This window comes from Sphaerodactylus townsendi, linkage group LG01 (genome assembly GCF_021028975.2).
Source record: "Sphaerodactylus townsendi isolate TG3544 linkage group LG01, MPM_Stown_v2.3, whole genome shotgun sequence".
In the NCBI taxonomy this organism is placed as follows: Eukaryota; Metazoa; Chordata; class Lepidosauria; order Squamata; family Sphaerodactylidae; genus Sphaerodactylus; species Sphaerodactylus townsendi.
The window spans coordinates 136607604-136630969 of record NC_059425.1 but is presented as its reverse complement, the minus strand read 5'-3'; the positions used below and the strand labels follow the sequence as shown (position 1 = coordinate 136630969).

Genomic DNA, 23366 nt, shown 5'->3' with positions numbered 1-23366 from the left:
ATCCAAGGGCAGAGCAAGCTCTGCCAGCCTCCTCCCAGCCCCAGCACACCTCCCTGCCCATGGATCACAGGGTTAGGGTAAGTGTCATATGGGAAAACAAATGAAAGCCATTTGGAAGTTCCTTTTGGGATCCTTTTATTTTATTTTCTCAGCAGTAATAAAACATTTTGAAAGCATTTTGAAATCATTATTTTCACTGTGTGGCATGAACCATCCCTGTTTAGATTTGTGAGTTGGGGCATGTTCTATAATGTGATGGTGACGTTGAAATGACCTGGAGGGAAAAAATCATTGTTTGGTCGTGGTGGGGGAGGGTGGCCACCCATGGGGGGGCATCAAACTCAGGTTTTGCCCAGGGCTCTAGTTTGCCTAGATACACCGCTGCAGCTTAATAATGGCAAGAAGAACTTCCCGACAGAATGGTTCCTCATATTCACAAATGACACGTTCACATAGTATATAACCAGTGTGTGACATACACTTGCTTTTTTCTTTACACACGTGTACAGTGATTCTCATGGTACGTTCAGCACCTCTACTGCCAGTTCATTTTCAACTTAGAGAGGCCAAGAGAGATTTGAAGGGAGAAGGAGCAGTCCCAGCTTTCCTCCAAGGTCTGAATCGGAGCAGCCCAGCCTCTTCTACCATCCCAGCAGTCTGCCCTTTCCTCTCTTGCACCAGCCAGCCAGGCCTAAACACGCTCACGAGCCTCCCGCCCATTCTTAAATGGAGCAAAGGGTGGAAAAGGAGGTTTCTCCCACCCGCCCATCTTCCCTCAGAAGCACTGTGGGGAGCCCCATTTTAAAGCCTTCCCCGCCTCGCTTTCCTTCCTCAGAGCGGGCGAGGGGCGGGGGAAGCGCGGGCTTATTCATTCCCCTCGGCCTGCGGGGGGCGAGAGGAGGAGGAGCCAGGCTGCCTGCCGCTTTCACTGCGGCGCGTTTATGAATGGACGGGGCCAGCCGGCTGCCTGGAGCTCCGAAAGCGGCGGGTGGAGAAGAGGGCGGGCGGGCGCAGTCGGCTGGCGGACTGGGGGGGACTGCCGGACAGGTAAATATGTCGCTCTCTAGGCGAAAGTCAAGGGAGGTTTTATTCATTTGGCCAGAGGTAAGATAAGATGCTCATCCGTACACTCGGCGGCGTGCCCGTGGGTGTTGTGGGTTTTTTTTGCAGTTCCCACCCGTTGCGGGTCCTCTTAATCGATTTCCAGACACGTAGCTTTGAGCTACGTGGGACCTAATCGTTGCAATCGTCACAATGCTTTGAAACTGACGTTTAAAGAAGGCACCGGTTTGGCAGTGTGACGAGCGGCTGCGAAAGTGTCACCTGAAACCTGGGTTGATGATCTGATGAGCGCTTGGGTGCGCGAGCGACTTTGGGGTGGGGCGGCGCGGGATATTTAGTGGAAACTACTCCTGTTGTAAACAACTCACAGTAGAAAGAAGGATAAGGGCAGAGGATTCCCTTTGTCAGGGATGGCGTCTAATGCTTTAAAGAACCAGACCATGGCCATGTAACTTCGACACTGATTGTATCTAAATGATTGAGATTCACCCATGTCAATGTAACTGCTTTTAGATGTATAGGCTCGCCTGCTAAATGTAACACTTGGGCTAACAGAACATTCCCGCCTTGATCTTCCTTTCAGAGGCTTAGTAGATAATTATGCTGATCCCTGACACCTTTCACTCCCATGGGAAGCAGGATCATGTTTTCTGTTGTTCCAGGGAAAGGCCAGGTGGCTTTATCTCTTTCTGTCGCTGACCTTGGGCGTCTAGGCTCCGCTGTAACTCTTTCTTACGTTCTATGGTTGGGAAAACAGGAGCGGGGAGGATTGTGCTGGATAAAGTGGGGTGCGAAAGCCAGGTTCGGCAGAACCGGCTTCTTGCATTCTGAGTGCTCTGTGACTTTTCCAATAAACATTACTGATCATCGATCCTGAGTCCATTTATTGTTTTAAGGATCAAGGCAAACTTCTGATATCATCGAATCTCTTGTTCCTACTGGAAGGAGGCAGGAGTATTGACGGTCAGCGCTGTCCATGGTAACTGCCATGGTTGCAGATTATGAATGTGAGCCAGGATGATTGGCAGAGGATAAGTTTAGGTCCCATAATCAGCTGCAAAAAAAGGTGTTGTGTGCTACGTGTGGGTATGGATTTGTGGAGCAGGACAAAGCATCGTTTCAGCTCTCTTTATCATTATTAGCACTGTGCGTCCCACAAAACATGCTAAACAGGGGAGATAGAAATGACCACTGCAAGTGAAGAGTCATTGAAAATAGAAGAGGTGCTTAGTCGGTGAAAAGTAAAAAAACTGCTGAGCAGGTAAAAACGGGGAAAACATCCAGAAGTACTTTTAAGACTATCTGTGTGTGTGTGTGGGGGGGGGGGTGTTCCCCAGTTTTTTTAAAATGAAAAAAATATCCTTTTAGTAAATGCTTGTTCTAGCTTTAAAGCACCCCCCCGCAGTCGCATATATAAATAGAAAGATGCCTGACACCAAACTCAGATCCTCTAATTCACTGTTGTGCTGCCCAGCTGATGCCATGATGGTGGCTCTCCCATGATCTCAGCCAGGAAGATCTTTCCCAGTCCTTGTCACCTTAGACTCCTTAACCCATAATGCTGAGGGACTGAGCTTGCTTCGGCCATTCTTTCCAGGAAATATGACTTTTTTTGCAGACTCAGTTCACTAGTTACAAACAGCTGAAAAAAAGAACAGCCTTTTTCAAAAGAGCTGGAAGCAGGGCTGGATCTAGGGGAGGTGATCTGGGCAGCAGACAGAGAGGGGGTGGCAGCAGGAAGTTGAGGAAGAGATGGCTCCTTCTGAAGAACACCCATTTATTCCCCAATTAGGCTGCTGCTAGGAGGTTGGGGGGAGTTCAGTTGCTCAAAAGAGATGGTTTGTTCTGCAGTGCACATGGACCATCCCCTGCTTTAGCCTGCTGCCAGGAAGTGGGGGAGGCACAATTGCCCATCAGAGATGGCTTGTTATGCAGTGTGAGGTGAGGGGACAGGAAGACCCCGGACCTCAGAAAGCAGTTGTAGCCCTTGTCAGGGTGGATAAAAATCAAGTATTTTAAAAATTAAATCTTTTTTAAAGTTATTTTGAGAAAAAAATCTATCTAAAGATAGTTTAAATAGTTTTCTATTGTAGTCCAAAGGTTATTCATTATGAAATAAGGATTAATTTTTAATTATGTAGCATGAGACAGTATATTCATGCAATGTTTAAATTTTTAAATAAATGAATTCCATTAATCCACTCACAATATTATGTTCTTCTAAAGATTCCTATAAGATTATTTTGGGCAATTTTCCCATGTAGAAGATATTATCATACATGTTTGGTTTTGCAGTTCTCAAAATTGTCTTTCCCTGTCACAAATGTATAGTAGTTTCAGTTGAGACATTTTAGCTTGTAGCAGAATAATGACCAGATAAAGCTTTTATTGGGCTGTATTTTATCAAGTTGCTGAGGAGCATGAAGTGTGTTTGGAGTTTCTCATGTCAAAATTATGTGTATTGTATTTTTTTTCAATGGCCAGGAAAAGGCTAGGCAGAAAAACTATCTCTTTGGGGTCAGATTTTTATGTGAGCAGAGGGGCTGAGGGTATATCTAGACATTTTAGATAGATAAAATAATGTAAAAGGGTAATTATTAACAATTCTTAGAGGGCAACAATCCATTAACAGTTCATAGAGGGCAGTAGATAGTTATGCCATGATCACAACTTTTTTCTAATAAGAGTCACACACACATTTCAGTGCTTTTTAGAGGAGCCAGAAGCTATATGCAGGTGCAGAAGCCCCAATTGATGGAGGCCTTCTCAGATCCCAATCCCCTAGCAACCAGCTCTGTAGTTCAGATATTTAATTTTGTAGTTATCAGGACTACAAATAAGCACAATTCCAATTTTGACAATTCAGAGAACAAAAACAGGGAACATGGGGCAAGAGTAACAAAAATCTATTCATGTACTTTAATTTTTATTTTGCGGCCAGGGCGTGGGGCAGTCTCTTGAGTTGTGTGATTCAAATATTTATGGTATAATTCTGTATAATCAGGAGCCAGTCTCACTGAGTTTAGTAAGACTAAGTTCTAAAAAAAACTTAAAGTGTAGTCATAAGCAAAGTTACAACAGTCTAAACACATTGACTTTAGTGGAACGGGTGTAATATAGGATGGCTCATCAAGGAACATCATTCATGTGATGTTTACCCATACGGCTACACCTGGATCCCTGCAGTGTGCTTGTATGAACCATGAGGGAATGTGGGATTAAAAAGTCTTCATAAAGTGTGATAACAGTGGATGAAAACACTGTTTTGCCCAGTGTAACAGTCCAGTTCCTGTGCTTTTTGTGTGTCTGTAAAGAAAAATGTGCAAGGGAGTCCATAAGGCTCTGTTGTGTAGCCTGTACAAATGTGTTTGTTACAAAGACAGTTCAGCATGTATAATATGGGCAAGGACAAATAATGTATTACTGTCACGAATTCAGGGAATGAATTTTTCATCAGTGAGTATGTAATTGCTTTCTGTTATGTTCTCTAGCATTACCACGGAGAGAATTTTCAGCTGAAGATTTTAAAAAACAAAACAAAGCGTCAGGAGTAGCGTTTGTTGAACTGACTCAACAGACTTCAGTATAGAAACAAAATGCTATGCTTCTAAAGTATACTTATTTAACCAACATTTTTTTTGAGAACTGAGAACAGTCCTACCTCATCTTGTCAACATCACAGGACTCATTTGGAAAAACACTAACCAATACTAGTGAATGAGATGAACTAGCAAATTGATATATGAGCAGTCATAAAAATCAGTTTTAAAAATCCAGCAGTAATGAATCTTTCAGTATAGTAGCAGCAAAACTATTTCTTTTTAAAAAGCTAGCACAGAGATTTCATCTCTTAAAGCAACAGATGGAAGAATTAGAGAAAAAGAAGACTAAAAACTACCGAAAGCCAGCATGATATAGTGGTTAAGAGCAGGTGGACTCTCATCTGGAGAACTGGGTTTGATTCCCCACTCCTTCACATGAGCGGTGGACTCTAATCTGGCAAACACGGTTTGTGTCCTCACTCCTCCATAAGAACCTTGCTGGGTGACCTTGTGCTGGTCATAGTTCTCTCTCAGAACTCTCTTACTTCACAAGGTATCTGTTGTGGGGAGAGGAAGGGAGGGAGTTTGCAAACTGGTTTGAGACTCCCTACAGTTGAGAAAAGCAGGGTTTCATTTATCTGTAACTGTTGTTCAGCGAAATGGTTCTCTGTGCAGATTGTGCAGGCACAGGCTGGCCATGGACATCAAATTTTAATAAGTTTCCAGAAGAATCAACTGAGGAGTACTTCCCTGCCCCCTGGCAACAGCTCCGGAGCATCTTCCTGCCCAAACAGCCCCATAAGGAGCAGAGTGCTCTCTTCCCCTCAGTTCTCCACTGCTGGCGTGGGTCCAGATCCAGTGCTCAACTGCTCACCCCATTCCTGAACCCCATATGGAGTTTGGGTACAGTGGTGCAGTTGAAGGCTGGGCCCTGGTCCAGAGTTCAACTGTGTACCATGTCCCCAAATTCCACATGGAGTTTGGCAGGGGCACCCAGTTCAAGGCTGGGTTTGGCCAGGTCTAGCTTTAAATTGTGGCTCTATTTTTAAGCTCATACTTTAAAGCTGGACTCGTCCAGGTGGAGCCAGCCTTGAACTCCAGGCTCACTTCCAAAGCCCACATGACTTGGAGGTGGAGCTTCAGAGACAGAGCCAGCAGTATAAAGTTGGACCCAGTTAGGAGTGAGTGAGGTAGGGCACCCAGCTCAATGCTGGACAGTACTTGCCCTAGGTGTGAAAGTGTGACTGGCTCAAGGTTATCAAGTGAGATTCCCGCTAGAGGGAGATTTCACTCTGGTACTAGCAGCCACCACATTTGGCTCACGTGTTTTGTATGTGTGTTAACAACTGTGTTAATAATAGAATGTTCAAGCTAATTTGAGAATTCAGTCAAAACAGATCTTGTTACACTGTTGGTTCAAGGAGTATAATTTGTGAAAGAAGCAATCTTGATTTGTTTATTTTAATCATTAAGAGAGAGAAAAGGAACTATCTACAGACCAAGACTTGAGTGCCTTAACTGGTACCATTTCCTTCATATACAGGAAGGAGCCTGTTGAGCCAAACTATAGTCTTTTTCCACTTCCTTGTACTACCGGGAAGATAGAAAAAATGACAATGGCATTGCCAAAATGTTCCTTCTATATTTTTATATGTAAATGTGTCAAGATAAGGATTTCCCCCCAAGATCACAAGGGGAAGGGGAAAGATTATCACCATTATCATTTGACTATTTAGTTACTGTGACTATCTAGGAAAGAAAGACTGTATAGGAAAGAAAGATGTTTTAGGATATAATGAGAAAGCCCCTGATCTGCATGTTAAAATGAAAGACTGGACGTATCACATACTTTGCTGGATTACAATGGGGTTAACTAGATAACAAGGCTTATAAAGGACCACAGTCTTTTAGGACATAGAAGCAGCACACATAGAGAATTCTTGTGACTGAAAGTTTAGTACTGTAACATCAGATAAAGAGAAACAACAGTCCAATGGTATCTTAAAGACTAACAAAATGTATTCCAGTCTGAGTCTCCATGACAAGGAGTTCATTTCAAAAGATGCCACTAGACTCATGTGTTACTTTGATACTAGCTATCTGGAGTTATCATCAGAGAAAGAAGATATAAGACAGGGTGACTTGGTGAGAGATGTATACAAACAAGTTTAACCATCTTTTACATGGGCTGTTAAGTGGATAAGATTAAATGCTGCAGATCAAATGCAACCCCCCCCCCCCAATGCTTCAGGGAGAATTGTTAAGATTACTAATTCATAATAATGGTCTCCAAGATAGTTAATGAAGTCCTTCTGTAGTCCCAGAAAGCAAAGTTGCTTGGATAACAATTCATTAACAATATCTGCTCATGGAAAGAGGCATGTGCAAATTCCATACCATCATTGCACACAGAAGACTTCAACTGGCTGGCCACGTCCTTTGCATGGAAAATGGTTGGATCCCAAAAATAGCAGTGATGTGGGTACCTCCTGATGCCAAACAGTGAGGACGTCCCCAAAATACCTGGAGGAGAACATTCAAGCAAGATTTGAAGGCACTGAATATTGCACGGGAAGAGGCTGAAACACACACCCAAGACTGGAAATGCTGGAGAGCACTTATTGCCAGTATGCTACTTAGCACGATGGATTTGACGACAATGATAATAATAATGATGATGGAACTTGAACTATTAGTGATTTTGCTTCTGTTGATCCAGATGCCAGAATGTGCCAATTAGATGAGTTCAGATGATAGAGAACTAGAAGGTTAAATATGTGAACAGTGTTTTTAGAATCTGGAAGGATTTCCTTCAACATAATTACTTTTGAGGAACTTTAAAGCTATACTGATGTGACAGTTCATCTCTACAGAAGTTGCTGGGTGTGACTCATTCTGGAAGTTTTCCTTGAATGATTAAAAAGGCTAAATTTATTTGAAGTGTAAAGAATGAGGTAAGATTTACAACTGCCCCCAGTCGACAGCCTGCTTGAAACCTGTTTTTTGCATCACTTCACCTACTTAGCATTATTATTGCTTTCCAACAGTTTCCCCAGTTGACTAAATACTGCCCAGAGCCTTAATTGAAAGAGATTCTCTGCAGGTACTCTGCTGAGAGGAGAAAGGGAGAGGCTGCATGCTGGTTACTTCTAACAGCAGAACTGTGATTTTACCTTTGGCTGTTTCTTTGCTGCACCAACTGCATCCAGTTTGTGCCTACCAACGACCAGCTGTTTAAATAGTTTTTTTTTAAAAAAACAAGCAAACAAACCGTGTACTTGCAAATCAATGAATGAAGGCAAATAAAGTTATTCAAGTGGAGATTTGGATTTGTGAGTGGATTTTTATGCATTATGTCCTTGAGATCACCAGCACAATTTCTGTAAGATCCTCCTGAGTGGATCTTTTTTTTATTCCAGGCTAAATTCTCACTGACTTTGAAGCAGACCCTGGAAGCCTTTCCAGAGGAGTCTTTTTATAGCAGTTGCTGCAAGTGTACTCAGTGCATTCATTCCCTCTGTGTATTCCTCCTGGGTGAGTGTGAGACCCTTGAGAGATGAAGATTGCTAAGCATGATGAGGGCTCTTCAGTCCTCCCACAGTAATTGGCACATCACGAACCTTTTCCTTTATCAAACTTAATGTTGTGTTCTCCCCTTGATTACCTTGTCGCAAAGTACTAGCGGTGTGCTCTGGTTGTTTAATAATAATATCAACCTTTGTCTTTGATAAAGTAGGTGCTGTTTCATCCATATCAGAGTCTCCTAGGAGGAGAACTTGCTCAGGATCCCCAGCCTAAGAGAAATCCGGCTGGCCTCTACAAGGGCCAGGGTGTTTATGGCCCTGGCCCCTACCTGGTGGGACAGGCTCCCTAAGGGGATCAGGGCCCTGTGGGAATTGCAGAGCTTCTGCAGGGCCTGTAAGATGGACCTGTTCCACCAGGCGTTTGGCCAGCTAGGTTGAGGAGAACAATGCCCTATTCCATTTAGGCCTCCTGTGGGCACGGAGGTGAGGTGGGAGGAGGGTATATCACCATCTGCTTAAGTTATGGTTCCTGGATTTAAGAAATTTTAATCAGAATTAGATCTATTTTAGTGGTTATGCAAATAGGTTTTAACATGATTTTAATATACTGTCAATTATATTTTACTGTTGTACACTGCCCTAAGCCCTTCAGGGGAGAGCGTTTTACAAACAAACAAATAAACTGTAGACTATTTGAACTACTAGGTCAGTCCTTGTTGGATTATTCCTCATGTTTTTAAAGTAGTGCTCTATATTTGAAGACTGAAATTCTGATGACATTTTTGTTCTTTCTTTTAAATGTAGAGGAATAAAAAGTGCAGCTGTGTCTCCAATGTGACTATTAAATAGGGATGCCAACCTCCAGGTGGGACCTGGTTATTACCCTAGAATTATATCTTACCTACAGACTACAGAGATTAGTTTCTTTGGAGAAAACGGCCACCTTGGAAGGTGAATTCCATGGAATTATAACTCATTGAAGTTCCTCTCCTCACAAACCCCTGCTCTCCTCAGGCTCCATCCCCACAAATCTCCAGGTATTTCCTAAGAAGGAGCTGGCAACTCTACCCCCAAAGGAAATAATAAATAATAAATATTCTTCACAGAATAAATTTCTGCAAGTCTATTCTCCTTTTTTCGTTACCTTGAAACACAAATGTGCAAATCAGTTACAGGCTCTTGAGAAAAGGAATTCTATTTAGTGATCACCTTATAATTCATTCTAGTTGGAATAGTTTTTTAAAAAATCAGAACACATCAGCCCTGTTAACTGCCCATTCTGTTCTAGCCAATGGCATAAAGAGTTTACGTTTGAAAGATTTATTTTAGGAGTCACACCTTTTTACTTCAACTCTTTTTTTTAACATAGAGAGTTTATACTTGAAAGACTCATGATGGGTTTCATACTGACCCTAGTGCTGATTAGAGGGGCATAATAAATGATTGATGGGGCTCAGCTCCTTTTTTGCACCACCATGGCTATGGGTGCCGGGAGGGTAGTAGAGAGGTCTGTAAAGAGCAGCAGTGGTGTAGGAGGTTAAGAGCTCGTGTATCTAATCTGGAGGAATTGGGTTTGATTCCCAGCTCTGCCGCCTGAGCTGTGGAGGCTTATCTGGGGAATTCAGATTAGCCTGTACACTCCCACACACACCAGCTGGGTGACCTTGGACTAGTCACAGCTTTCCGGAGCTCTCTCAGCCCCACCTACCTCACAGGGTGTTTGTTGTGAGGGGGGAAGGGCAAGGAGATTGTAAGCCCCTTTGAGTCTCCTGCAGGAGAGAAAGGGGGGATATCAATCCAAACTCTTCTTCTTCTTCTAAATGCCGTGGTTAAAGAACTCCTTTTTTCTCTCTTAAGTTTTAAATTTTGGTGGATGGAGGAGAAAAATAGATTTCTAAGAAGGTATGTGAGCTGTGGGGAGGGGGACTGTGTGAGTTTCTAAAAGTGTGTGCATGGGGGGCTGTTATGTAACATTAGGATAGAAGCAAAATTCTCCCTCGGTTCACACTGCTAGTGTTAGAAAAAAACTACAAAAGGTGAGTGCTTTTTATTTTTTCCCCAAGACTTATCAAAACCCATACCCCAGAACATAAAGAGTCAGGTGGAGAGTGGGAAAAGCCAACTAAAAGTGATCAAAACTTGAATGTTGTTTTGCCAAGAAGGCTCCGCTTTGTTTGTTTCATTCGGAGGTAAAGAAAGGCTGCAAGAGGTCTAGAATGGTACAGACGTGTTTTGTTCTGGGAGGTCTGCTGACTGGTTCAAGTCTGCCTAGATGCTAGCCTAGTTGCCAGCCTTCAGGTGGGACCTGGTGTTATGTGGAATAAAAAGCTGCTTTTTATTGCAGAAAACTCTGTGTGAAGTTCTTACAAACCAGGAAAGGGTTACAGGCTGCTAAAGGGGAGGGGGGAAGGACCGCTTTTTGGTCTATAGCTGAAACAAAACCTGCAAACTTACTCTCTTGCAAACACACATTTTACTCTCAAGAACTATCAGTATCAGCAGCCTTTGCTTGTTTCATTCTGTGGTAAAAGAATGACTGCAAGAGGTTTAGAATGATGCAAAACGTGTTTTGTTCTTGGAAGTCTATTGACTGGCTCAGGATTCTGCCAGTTGCTACTCTGTTTACCAGTCCCAGGCAGGACCTGGAGGTGTGTGGAATCAAAAGCTGCTTTTTATTGCTGAAAAGTCTTTGTGAGGGAGGGGGGCAGGGGAAAGCCCAACAGATTTCCTTTCTAGCCCAACTGCCACAACCTTTGGGGGAAAGGCCCCAAACCCTGGTTCCTAGGCAACCATTCCTAAAGCTTGGCCTCCTCCACTCCCTTTGGTCATGGCCTAGTACCAAAGAAGGTGTGGCCATCTGACACTTTTTGAAATAAGGGTCCTTCTTAGGGTGCTAGCATTGTAGCTGCACCCTCCTTGAGGTGGGTCTTGTGGTGTCCAGGGGGTTCCAGCTTGGTCCCAGACACCAGGAGTGGTGACAGAAGTGTTACCTAATGTTCTCCTTTCACATGTAGACTCTCTAACTTGTGTTCAGGACACTTGTCCAGAACCATGGCCAATTCAGGGGAATTAAGCTCAGTGTCAGGGTGAAACCTCTTCCTCCTTTACAGCTTGGCTATTTTGGAAAACTGACAGGCTTACCAGTTAGGATTAGAACAGGTGATTGAGGAATGTTTACCTGGATAATATGCAAGCTAGATCAAACTGCCTCTAATAGGCTATTAGTAACCTTGAAATAAACAGATCTTCTTCAAAAGACGGAGATCCTGTGGGTGGGTTGCAAAGGGGAAGCTGAGGGTTTTCAGTCGCAGTCGCTAGAAAGGGTCTTGCTACCATTGGCCTCCTCAACCCGGAGCTTGGGGTTTTTCCCAGATTTGTCTCTGTCTGTGGAGGTCCAGGTGGCCCACACAGCCAGGGTGGCTTTTTTCCATCTTCGCCAGGTGAGGTGGCTGGCTCCCTACCTCTCGCAGGATGACCTGGCCACAGTGATCCATGCTAAAAACACCCCCAGACTAGACTATTGTTACATGCTTTATGCGGGCCTTCCCTTGGGCTGATCCAGAAATTGACCCAGGTGCAGCATGCGGTGGTGCAGCTTCTCACAGATGGTTCTGTTAGGGACCATATCTCCCCTGTGCGACGCTGACTGCACTGGCTGCCAGTACAATACCAGATCATGTTCAAGGTCTTGACCTTTAAGGCCCTTCGCAGCCTGGGACCCTCATACCTTAGGGACCGTCTTTCCCCTTATGTCCCCTCTCAACCTCTGCATTCTGCAGAGGCAAATTTGCTGGTGGACCCTGGCCCCTCTATGATGCAACTGGCCTCTACCTGGGCCATGGCTTTTGCTGCCCTGGCCCTTGCCTGGTGGAACACTCTGCTTCTGACCATCAGGGCCCTGTGGGACCTGGAGCAGTTCTGCAGGGCCTGCAAAACAGAGTTGTTCCACTGGGCTTTTGGGGAGGCAGGTAGTTGACGGGTGAGCCTGCATGCCACTGTAGTGGGCTATTGTCATCCCTGTGCCAATCCCTTCCCGGGGGGAGGGGGATTAGGAGTTTATATGTTGAGTCACCATTTGTTCATTTTTTAACGAACTGGCTGATTATTTATGTTTTAATCAATGTAATTTTATAGTGTTTTAATTCCTGTGTATACCGCCCAGAGCCCTTTGGGAGTGGGCAGTATAATAAGTTTATTAATAAATAAATAAAACAAGGTTCAGAGTTCATTTAGGAAAATATAGGGTACAGATATTTGAACATATAAGAACAATGAAATGGTTGTGTGCAGAGGCCCAATGAAAGGTAATTACAGCCAAGCAAGGGAATAGCATCGGTAGACAAAAGAGCTGGTATGGTAGAGGCTTCCTCCAAGCCTGAGGCAGGTTGGTAGGAGACATTCAGGCACAGACAGTAAAAGGTAATCAAGTCCACCAGGCTGATTGATAATAATGGGAAGACTTACATATGAGGATAAAATTACATCGGTAGACCTAAGTGGGGATCTGGACTTTTGATTTCCTGTGGTGGATGCACATGTCCTGTCGGTGAATCAGTCTCCTACCTAAGGTCTTGGCTTGTTAGCATAGCTCGACAAAGGAAAGCCTTGACCTCATCTTCTCCAATGAAAGGCATTGCTAGCTCCTAAAATGGCTGCTAAGTTGAATTTAGCCAGGATGGATTTGGGACAGGCAGCACACATCTAGGAAGTGGGTTCTTGGTAACAGGGTGATAGGCACAGGGCCAAGGGCAAGGCAACCCTCAGCCTCAATGAGAGCAACTTCAGTGGGTACAGCTTTCCTTCAACTTGCAGAAAGGGGGGGGGGGGTTCATTCACCAAGGTGCCAAAAACTCTGGGCCAGCTTCAGTTGGTACTTCCTTAATTATTTTGGTTTCCTTCTTGTTCACCTTTTCCAGCTCTGCAATATCCTTTTCATGATATAGCAACTAAAAGTGTTCCCAGTGTTCCAAATGATTTGTGTTAGCATTTCTAGTTGAAATATAACAACACATTTGCTTGTGAAAGTTCGTAAGTATAATATGGAAAGTTGGACTGGTGGCCATATGTGAACAGCATAACAAATGGGGCGGGCCAGTGAGGAGGACAGGATAGTGAATTCAGGCAGTTTAGTCTTGTTTGTTGGTGAGCCTTAATACAGTAACAGAGAGATTATGACTCTAATATGCTTTGTCAGTAATGGCTTGATGAAATGTGTTTATGTATATACTGAATATAAAGACATAAAAAAATCTTACCAAAGAGATTCTTCATATGACGCACTGTTACCTAATTAGCTAATGAGAGCTAAGACACGTTATGTCAAAGAAGGCATTTTAATGAGCGAACACCCATTTGTTCTTTAGACAGAAAAAAGACCTGTTTTGTGAAGACTTCTGTTTTGTTGAAAATTTGAATTCGTAGCAGGGCAGGTTACATTAGCCTCATTTTTTTTACCACTGTCAAGTGCTCCCTCAAGTACTTCTCAATGGGAAGGAGAACAAAGAAGCCCCACCATTTTTAATGAGTCACCTCAGGGAAATTTGCCCCTTGTCTGATACATCTAGTGCACATCTCCTTGGAAACCTTTGTAATACACTGTCTGCATTGCAACCTTTTTCTAGTTTTGTACATGACCCCAAAGGTTCTGAGTGCAAAAGTCACATGGTCCTGGGGAAACTTCTCTGAGAAAAGATTCACATGCATCCCCATACTTTTTGGCTAGTTATAGACCATCCTACTCTTTCCCTTTGAAATCCTAAAAGGAGATCTAGCGAGAAGACGATTTTGTAGGTTTTAAATTCCCTAATCCAAGATGTATAAATTCAAGATTTATAGGTTAAAAGCAGTGCCTTGAATTAGAACCAGATTGAATTAGGCTGCTAAAAAAGGTATTCAAACATTGGTGTTATGTGCTTCTTTAATTCACACTAGCTAGCAAACTAGCTGTTCCATATTGAACTAACTGAAATTCAAGACTGTCTGCAAAGGCATTCCCACATAGAAAGTGCTACATTAATCTTTGCTGGAGGTGCCTGCATCATGGAAAGGCTACAATGCAAAAAACTGCACTGTTCTTAGCTAGAGATGACCACAGCATATGAAAAGGTAAAATGCAAATAACTGCATTGTTCTACAGAATAAACCCAGAAACAAAAAGTGTGCAATATCTTTCATTAAGGCCAAACAAAATAGCATTCAAACTTTAAAGTTCTCAAAAACTCTTCATTATGCTGGTTCTTTAGTACCAAAAATGTGTGACGGGGGCGGGGGGGATGATATGTTGTCTAGTGTAGGATGGCAAAGACCCAGATCTACAGTAGTCTTGCTATATGAAGGCTGCAGTTCAGAATGGAAGGTAAGGATTGGTCCTACAAATACCTTGCAAACACACTTCAATCAAAGGTTAAACACTTTATTTAACATGTATATTTATGTACCTGTCTTTCTCCTAGGCATCCCAGCACCCAAGGTGGATTCAGATGTTATTAATTTCAGTGGGAGAAAGCTATACACATTTTTGTCTCTGGTTACTAACTAAAATAGCAGAAGGAAATGAAAACGGTTTGCATAATCACAAAACAAAACAAATCTCTAGAAGAGGCAACTGAATACTTCTAAAGCATATGGAATAGTCTTTTTTTAAATTAGAACTACGTTTACAGAACTTACTACAAGAAATTTATCAAAGTGAAAAACCCTTTGGTCCTTTTTGAAATACCGAACCTGCAAATTCTTGCTTAGCGTTCTGACAGGTATGCTTGGTTGTTCAGTATGCAGAGAGAATACTAAATAGCCTACAGAGGATCATTTTTGTGTGAGTTTCTAATTTCTGCAAAATGAAAACTGCTTTAAAGCTTCAAGCGAGCTGTTAACATACTTGAACTGTGGTTAGTGTGGTTGTTGGTAGTTTTATACAGCATGTAGGAAGCTGCCTTATATAGAGGCGAAATACTGGGTCAGCCAGCTCAGTACTAGCAACCACTCTCTGGCACTAAAAGCACTTTCCCAACTGTTATTACCCTTTAACCAAAGATGCCTGAAATTGAACCTGGGGCCTTCTGCATGCAAAGCATATACATACTGTGTTCCTAAGCTTCAGCCCCTCTCCATGGACAGTGGTGGTATATATATAGAAATGGATCACAAGGATGATAACAAATGAGCACAAGCCAAAGGGGTGGGGCTGAAAGGGCTCCTGGAAGCAGTGCATCCTCATGCTAGTGCATTCTCCCTCACCGGGCCACTTAACCCAGAGGAGGGGGCAGACGCACTAGTGGCAAAGCCCACAGCCCCAATGCTGCAAAACCCGGAAGTTCAGGCTGACGTGGGGCTGTGCTGGCGTCCTCCTTGCATGCTGGTGGGGGTGGACCAGGGTGTTCCTGGGGGCGGAGTCGGCATTAGTCGTCTCCTTCCTGGAGTTTAGGGCTGGTTGCGCAGCACATCAGCCCTCAGATGTATGCTATGCTGTTGGTGGTGCGTCCTTTAAACCCTATGGGGCGTTCCAGCAGTGGGGGAGTTTGGGGGCTTTTCCAAGCTCCCTGTACCACCGGAAAGCCCTATTGGAGACTGTGGGGCAGCTATGCATCCTGCTGCCTCTGGGTTTAGATGGGGCTGCCTATGTGCCACATCTTAATGGATATTGGCCCTGAACTGGGCATGCTTAGACTGTGGGCTGGAGTCCTAAAGTTGGTCACATCTCTCTCATAGGTAGCTCACAGGGCAAGAAGGGAGAGGCATAGGGTGAGCTTGGAGGCTCATGGCAAGTTCTTTTGGGTTTGCTTCTGTAAAACGTACTAAATGGCCATGAAATGCAACATGTTGGTCAGTAATGTTACCATCAGTATTGATGTGGCCAAACTTGAGACTGGAGTCATGGACAAACAAGACAAGTCTTTTTACAAACCAGAAAAAAGCACCAGGTTTGCAGAAAGATCCCCAGTAATAGAAGAAACATCTATAGCTTTAAGAAACATATTCCGTCTGTGAGCTTTCTAAGTCACTATTATAGCATAACCAGTTGAAGTATTGGTAGTTGTCACTAAACAAGGTGGGGAGGCCCCTTTCAGGGCTATTTTGACCTCTGAGGGAGCCCTTAATTTGGACCAGGACCATCAGCCACAACTAGGTAACTTGCTACCATGCATGACTCACCTAGGCCTGGCTCCTTGCCACTGTTCCACACAAGCCACCCAACAAAAGCCAATGTTGTGTAGTGATTAGAGTTTAGACTAAAATCTGGGAAACCCAAGATTTAATCACTATCTGTTGTGGAAGCTCACTTGGGCCAGCCACACACCTTGATCCTAACCTGCCTTACCTCGTTGTTTTGAACATTAAGTGAACAAGAATGATGTAAGCTGCTTTGGGTCCACCTTGTAGAGAAAGGTGGGTGGGAAGATGAAGGCAGAGAAAAGTTAGATCAGTAGGTGAGTGAGAAAGAGAGACGGAATCAAGGCAGGGTTAGAATATGGTGACTGCCAGGAGGAGGGAAAGAAGAAACAATTAGGGGAAAGGATACAGGGAAAATTGAGGTACCTCTGATAAGTCCTTTTGGGTTCCCTGCTGTTCAGCTGGGCTTGGCCAAGTGTCCATCACTGTACAACTCAACCAGACTTTTCCCAGGGACAGGCTGTCATGAGTAGGGAAGGAGGAAAGGATTTCAGGAAAACTGAAACCATGGTGGGGGAAGATAAAGGTAGGTTGGCTGGTCACTGGTGTGAGGGAAGGAGAGAAGGAAGTAAGGAAAAGGGAGAGGGAGAAATGAGATGTCTCCTGCAAGTCCTCACGGGTCCTCTGCTTGTATCTTTAGAAGTGTTGAACATGAAAAATAAGAATATAAATATGTACAGTATTAATTGATGTGAGATTCATGCATTATATGTTGGGAAGGGAGAAGTAGTGTAGAGTATTTACAAGAGGGAGTTACTTTAAAAGGGTAGGTGGGATTCAAGTTGTATAGTAAATTCAGTGGGTCTCAAACTGAATAGTAAGTTCACTTCAAAATGTTCAAGAACATCTTCCTTATTGTTATGTGTTCTCAACTGATCCATACTTCTCATCCTCATCTGACTTCTATCCCACAGTCAGCTCTTGGTTAGTTTTATGCTCAGCTAACTTGTATCTGATTTAGCCAGGTAGCATAGGAGAGTAGATGAAATAGAAGAGTAGATAAAAGTTGCCCTTTCATGAAATGAGGACCTATACCATAGAGATTAGAGTACAGAGTAGAACTCTACTGTGTAGTAAACAAAGAAACAGAAAGAAAAGATGGGTTGGATTGTTTTTCTTCTAACATCTGTTTTCACATTTCTAAATTTGTAACAGGTTAAAGATGGCTGGACATCGATTTGTTGCCAACAGAACATCACAAAATGCTTTGTCTAATTCTGATTACACTTGGGAGTATGAGTATTATGAATATGGGCCTGTTTCATTTGAAGGCCTCAAGGCTCATAAGTGTAAGTGTTGCCTGAGAGCTTTTTGTTTCATTGATTTTAAATTGTGAATTTTTTTCCACCTTCATTTCACCTCACTATCCTGCAGCTCAATGTAGGCAGTGGGGAGTTAATCCCCACTGCCTACACCGAGCTGCAGGATAGTGAGGTGAAATCACTCAATGGTGTAATGGATTCCTCCATGGCTCTAACTCTTGGCTTATTCTGTCTGTTATACCTTCTAATGATGAACTTGTGTTTCCTTCCACAATTCATTGAGCCTACTACTTCTGGTCTTGACTGTGGCTCTGATGAGATCCTAACTCAGGCTTCCCATCTTGTGACTCTGATGTCTCTGGCTTATTGCTCAGTAGTTCCCATGTTCAGTAGGTTCCAGAGCTGAAATGTTGAAGACCATTGTGCAAGGGAAATATTTACTATGCACTGCTTATCTCCAAGGACTTCTTTTCCCTGTTCAGTCTAGATATTAATATATGTCTGTCATTATTCATAAAATATGAGCTGCTGATCTTCGTCCAGTGATCTTCCCGTACAGCAAGCAGGCTATAAAAATCTTGTTTGCCAATCAGGCATTGTCATCTCAGACTGTGTTGATCATGTAACATAATTTAGAGCTCTGGGGTTGTACTGGGTTTGGAGTACTAGCTATGAGTATCTGGGTGATAAATGTGCATTGACCCAGAGGCATATCTAGGGGGTGGGGGGTCATTTGATCCAGGCACCAGTTGCCTAGGTCATGGGGTGGGGTGCATTTTGGTCCCCAGCATCTTCTGCCCTCCCACCATTGTCTTGACCACAGTACTCGGGATCAAACAACACTGAAGATGAGAAGCCTTCTTTCCTTCAAAGAAGCCAGCCTAGAGGCCTCCCACCTGCTGCTTGTCTGCCTGCCTGCTGCTTCTCTCATGCGCCTGCCCGCCCCCAACATGCTGCTTGCCTGCCACTCTCACTGTCTTGCTGTTTCCTCCACCCACCCCCACCGCCTGTGACAATTTTGGGGGCAGATTTTCAGTGGCACCTTGGGTGATATTTTTCCCAGGTACGCCACTGCATTGACTTCCCCGATAGCATCTCCTGCTCCCATGGGCTTGGGTCCAGGAGGGTAATCTCTGTGCAAAAATGCCTTTCTACATCTGGAAGGTCCTTGCTGGATGGCACTGATTGACTATGCACACACCATCACCAAATTCAGACGGACAAGCCAACACTCGTCTACAACAAAGAATGTCACCAAAACATTAGTACTATTTAATATTTTGCAATTTAATATTAATATAATTTAATATGCAGGAGGGTTTGTTGAGGGTCAGATGTTTTGTAATAATCAAACATTCATATGTGGAATAAGAGGGTTTTTTCAAAACTGTCATAATGTTTCTTCCCTGTTTCTCTTCTTCCTTTGCAGATTCCATTGTGATTGGGTTTTGGGTGGGCCTTGCTGTCTTTGTCATTTTTATGTTCTTTGTGCTGACCTTGTTGACAAAGACAGGAGCTCCCCATCAAGAGTAAGTAGAACCAATACCGAGCTAAAATCCTCTGGCACAGATCAGTTGGCACTTTTTGTAGCAGCAGGTCTTTGGAATTCATTCATTCTTACCTTATATGTAACAGTGCAAAATCTAGACTACCCCTTTGTTCCAAAAAAAATACCACCCCCTAATCTTGTTACTTGAGAAAATGCTGTCTTTTCAAGGAGTGAAAGAATAAGTTTGTTGACTCGTGGGTCAAATGCACAATGTTCAGTGGCTTGGTAAGTAGGGAGAGACTGACAGGTAGCGACTTCTTAATCTAGCATCCTCCTTCTCCATCTCAAGCAGGCTCAGGTGGTCTGGAAATATATTGTGCATTTGGAAACGCACCAGGTTTTAACTAGATTTGTATTGTTGCAACTCTAGTTTACCTTTCTTGCATGCAAGATCTGTTACTGAGCCAGAACTTCACAGCCCCTCTATGTTTTAGATAAGGGAAAAGCGGCAATTTGGTAAACTCACATATATATAGTTGAAGAAAAATCCTCTCACTGAAGGCTTGTTGGGATTAAAATTGAGGTCATGTCAATTTGACCCAAACTAAAATTGTATGAAACATTTTTTGAAGCTGGTTTTAGTCTTTTCATAGTACTGCAACATCCTTGCTGAGGACAGGTCAACCAACTGGAAAGAATTCATACATCCATTATTTATTGGTTTAAATTATTGAGAAGGTACAATTGCCAAAAGAGTATACATTTTAACATCTTGTTGGACCTTTCCTTTCAGAAATTCTTGATACAATAAATGTTCCAAAACATTAGGGCAACATGGGGTTTTTATATGATTTCAGTGCAAACATTTAGAAACTTTTAAATAGGCAATTAAAATTAGAATTGAAAATGAAATAATTTCCATCAAATAAGATTCAGCCATCTTGTAATTAAGCAAAGGACAAGATGATTAAATATTAAGAGATGAAATTCTAGAAACCAAATGTAATCCCTCATTCATGCATACTTTTGGTGACCTAATATTCTGGGTGGCTGTTCATGATGGTGAAGATGAATGAAGCAGTGGTTTTGGCAAATGATAGAGCTTGATTAATTTTATGCAGTGTAATATTTCTTGGCTTGCTTTTTAGGAATGCAGATCCTGCTGAGAAAAGACTCTGCATGAACAGCTTTGTGGCTGACTTTGGGAGGCCACTGGATTCTGACCGGATCTTTTCACAACAAGCCGTTGAAGAATCGAGGTTGCTGTTCCACTGCTACATCAATGAAGTTGAGAATTTGGACAGGGCAAAACAGTGCTTGAAAGCTCCAGTTCTGGACAGTAACATCCACTTTCAGGAAGTGGTCCAGAACCCTGGGAGAGTTGAAGAAGAGCTGAATTGTCACGCAAAGTTCAACATCCCGAACTTTGTGAACACTGACCAGAACTCTTCTCTGGGAGAAGATGACCTGCTGATTTCCGAGCCACCCATCATTTTAGAGAGTCAAGCTTTACATCAGATTCTGAACTGAAGACACTTGACTGAAGAGTTTCTCTAATGTAGCCGGGGCTCCTGTGTTGTGGCGTCACACCTTTTGGGTCTATAGTAAAACGGGTGTCTTTTCTTTTACTCCCATCCTGTGTTTTATTGGTTGGCCCAGGAGTACAGTGGACTCAATCCATGCAACGGGGATGTTGGGTATGCAACATGGGATGTTTCATATTGTCTTTTCAATGTTTGCTAAGACAGTTGCATCATGTTCTGTCACTTTTTTTTATAAAAAAAGAAATGTAGGTCAGCATTCCAGTGAGGAAAGAATAAAATACATACTGGAATGAAGTCAGTGTGGGACATGTTGCGATTTTTGTGAAAGCCACCAAAAGCAAAAGTATGGTTGAATTTTACAACTTCCTTAGCTGGCATGTGGTAGTGCTTAAGCAGGCTGACATCTTAACCCTCAACACATTGACTGTAATCCAGAGATGGCCAGTTGTTTCTGAACGCTGCCAACATTAATAAATAAACAGTACAGTTTAATGAATTGTCAAAGGCTTTCCCGGCCGGAATCAACCGGCTGATGTCGGTTTTCCAAGCTGTGTGGCTGTGGTTAGGCAGTTTTTGCTCTTATTAATATTTGGCCTGCATCTGTGCCAACGGTTATTTATTTATTAATTATATTTATATATCGCCCTCCCAGAAGGCTCAGGAGTAAGAACAACTCAATCATAGCCACACAGCCAGGAAAACCCACAGCAGCCAAACTGGATAATTATTTATACCTATACTCTTTTCTACAAAAAAATAAATAAATCTAAGTACAATTTTATATTAACTCACCACTTCTGAGAGTCAGGGTGGTGTAGTGGCTAAGACCAGGTGGATTCTAATCTGGAGAACCGGGTTTGCTTCCCCACTCCTCCACCTGAGTGGCAGAGTCTTATCTGGTGAACCAGATGTGTTTCCGCACTCCTACATTCCTGCTGGGTGACCCTGGGCTAATCACAGTTCTCCAGAACTCTCTTGGCCCCACCTATCTCACAAGGTGTCTGTTGTGGCGAGAGAAAGGGAAAGGAGCTTGTAAGCCACCTTGAGTCTTCTTATAGGACAGAAAGGTGGGGTATAAATCCAAACTACTACTCCTTGTCCTCGTCCTCCTCCTAGTGGGGATCCTAGTGCCTACCTAGTTGTTCCCACCCTTCACTCCTTTTGAATGCAAAAATAAATAAAATGTGGCACCTCTCCCCCAAACAAGAACTACCTCAGGCTTCTAGGCTCTTGGGGCTCTATCTGCAATGGGCTGAAGAATGCTTAACCACTGTAGCCATTGTGGTTACACAAATGAATTTGGGACACAGAATAAGTCAGAGACAATATAGCATAGAAATTACGACCAGACTGGAACCATAGAGATACCGGTTTATTCTCCTATTTGAGCCAGCCACACTCTCTCTCAGCCTAACCTACCTTATAAGACTGTTGTGTAGGAAGCAAGGACTGGAGAAATCATATGTCACCCTGAGCTCCTTGGGGAAAAGGAAAGATAAATGTGACAGATTTTAATAAGAGTTATGTGCCATACAACGTAAGAGAAAATAATGTATTCCTTCCACCTACCCCCCCCCCCCCAAATGTCTGAAATTTAATACTGTGTTGATAGACATTGAGTAGGATATTATCATCAACATACTGAACAGTTTTCCAATAAAGTTTATTTGGAAAAAAATTTGGTATTTTGGGAAGGAATTAATTTGGCTGGTCAAAAACAGGGTTAATCTAGATTCTGGGCAAGCTGATGCCCACAACTTGGTTGAATTCCCAGCAGGCTTCTGTAGCATGTGTAGAACCATAATGAAGTATAAAAAATATACATCGTTATTCTGACCTATTGTTTAAGAAGAGACTAGCTACTCTCAACTCCTGATGTGCTGGAGCAGGGGTCCCCAAAATGGCACTTGTGGAGGCCTAGCACCGACCAACACCTTACCTGGTTTTCACCAAGCTTCTGACTGGTTGTGCAGATTTCTAAGAAGTTTCTTAGGCAGTAGCTGTCACCATAGCAAAACACCCTTCCCTGCAACTAAAGTTTAGCTGGTTGTTGAAAGCAAATATTTTCAAACAATCGGTTAACTTTAAACACCATCCTGTTTTTGTCTAAAATGTTCATGGGTTACTATATCACTCCCTGATATTTTGTGACTAGCTCCACCTCTTACAGCATTCATTTCATGTCAGAATTCCAAAGATGCTTGCAGGCTTAAAAAGGTGGGGGCCCCTTGTGTTAACCTTGTGCATATAATTCACAAGTATAGGAAGCAATGCTATCTTGTTTTTTTTCCTTCCTTGCAGACAAAGCAGTCCTAAGGTCTATGCAACAGCAAGCCCCATTTTATTCAGTGCGGAAAACTGTATTCAATGAGGCTCCAAATCAATGAACATTTTATTGAGAGTGATGGGATAAGGGAGTGTGCTCAGAACATCTGCCCCAAATCTCATTCTGTTTACAGCTAAACTCTACAAGCTAAGCAAGGCTTTTTATAATATAATTTAAGAGTTTCAAGACTTCGGAGGAAAAACAAAGGACGGTTATTCTCTCTCTACTAAACACCTGTTTGTATGTTACCTGAGCAGATACAGAACCATGTACTGCTGAATAAAAAGAAACAGTAGGACCTAGAACTACATTTCTAACCGTGAAACTCCATGCTTGACTCAGTTCTAATCTGTTATAAACCCTGCCTCACTCTTCAAGTAAATTTAACCCTTTAGATCATCCAAGCAAAACTTCCAGATTTAGTGATTCAATAACTTAAACAGGCTAA

General features: G+C 42.9%; 1 protein-coding gene across 2 annotated transcripts; it reads left to right on the top strand.

Annotated features, from left to right (window-relative positions):
• Positions 1 to 906: 906 nt before the first annotated feature.
• On the top strand, positions 907 to 20886 carry MRAP2 (melanocortin 2 receptor accessory protein 2). 2 transcript variants are annotated; one of them, XM_048495075.1, is made up of 5 exons: positions 923 to 1047; positions 14581 to 14880; positions 17453 to 17586; positions 18989 to 19088; positions 20197 to 20886. In XM_048495075.1, the coding sequence occupies exons 3-5, from the start codon at positions 17460 to 17462 to the stop codon at positions 20576 to 20578; spliced, it is 609 nt and encodes a 202-aa protein (XP_048351032.1). In that variant the 5' UTR covers positions 923 to 1047; positions 14581 to 14880; positions 17453 to 17459; the 3' UTR covers positions 20579 to 20886. The 2 variants fall into 2 exon arrangements, with proteins under 2 accessions (XP_048351040.1, XP_048351032.1); XM_048495083.1 differs by lacking the exon at positions 14581 to 14880 and having other exon boundaries at positions 907 to 1047.
• Positions 20887 to 23366: the final 2480 nt, after the last annotated feature.

Coding starts and splice junctions, on each gene's coding strand:
- MRAP2 (XM_048495083.1), top strand. CDS start 17,460: ATGGCTGGACATCGATTTGTTGCCAACAGAACATCACAAAATGCTTTG. Junction 17,587..18,988: donor AGGCCTCAAGGCTCATAAGT/GTAAGTGTTGCC, acceptor CTTCCTTTGCAG/ATTCCATTGTGATTGGGTTT. Junction 19,089..20,196: donor ACAGGAGCTCCCCATCAAGA/GTAAGTAGAACC, acceptor CTTGCTTTTTAG/GAATGCAGATCCTGCTGAGA.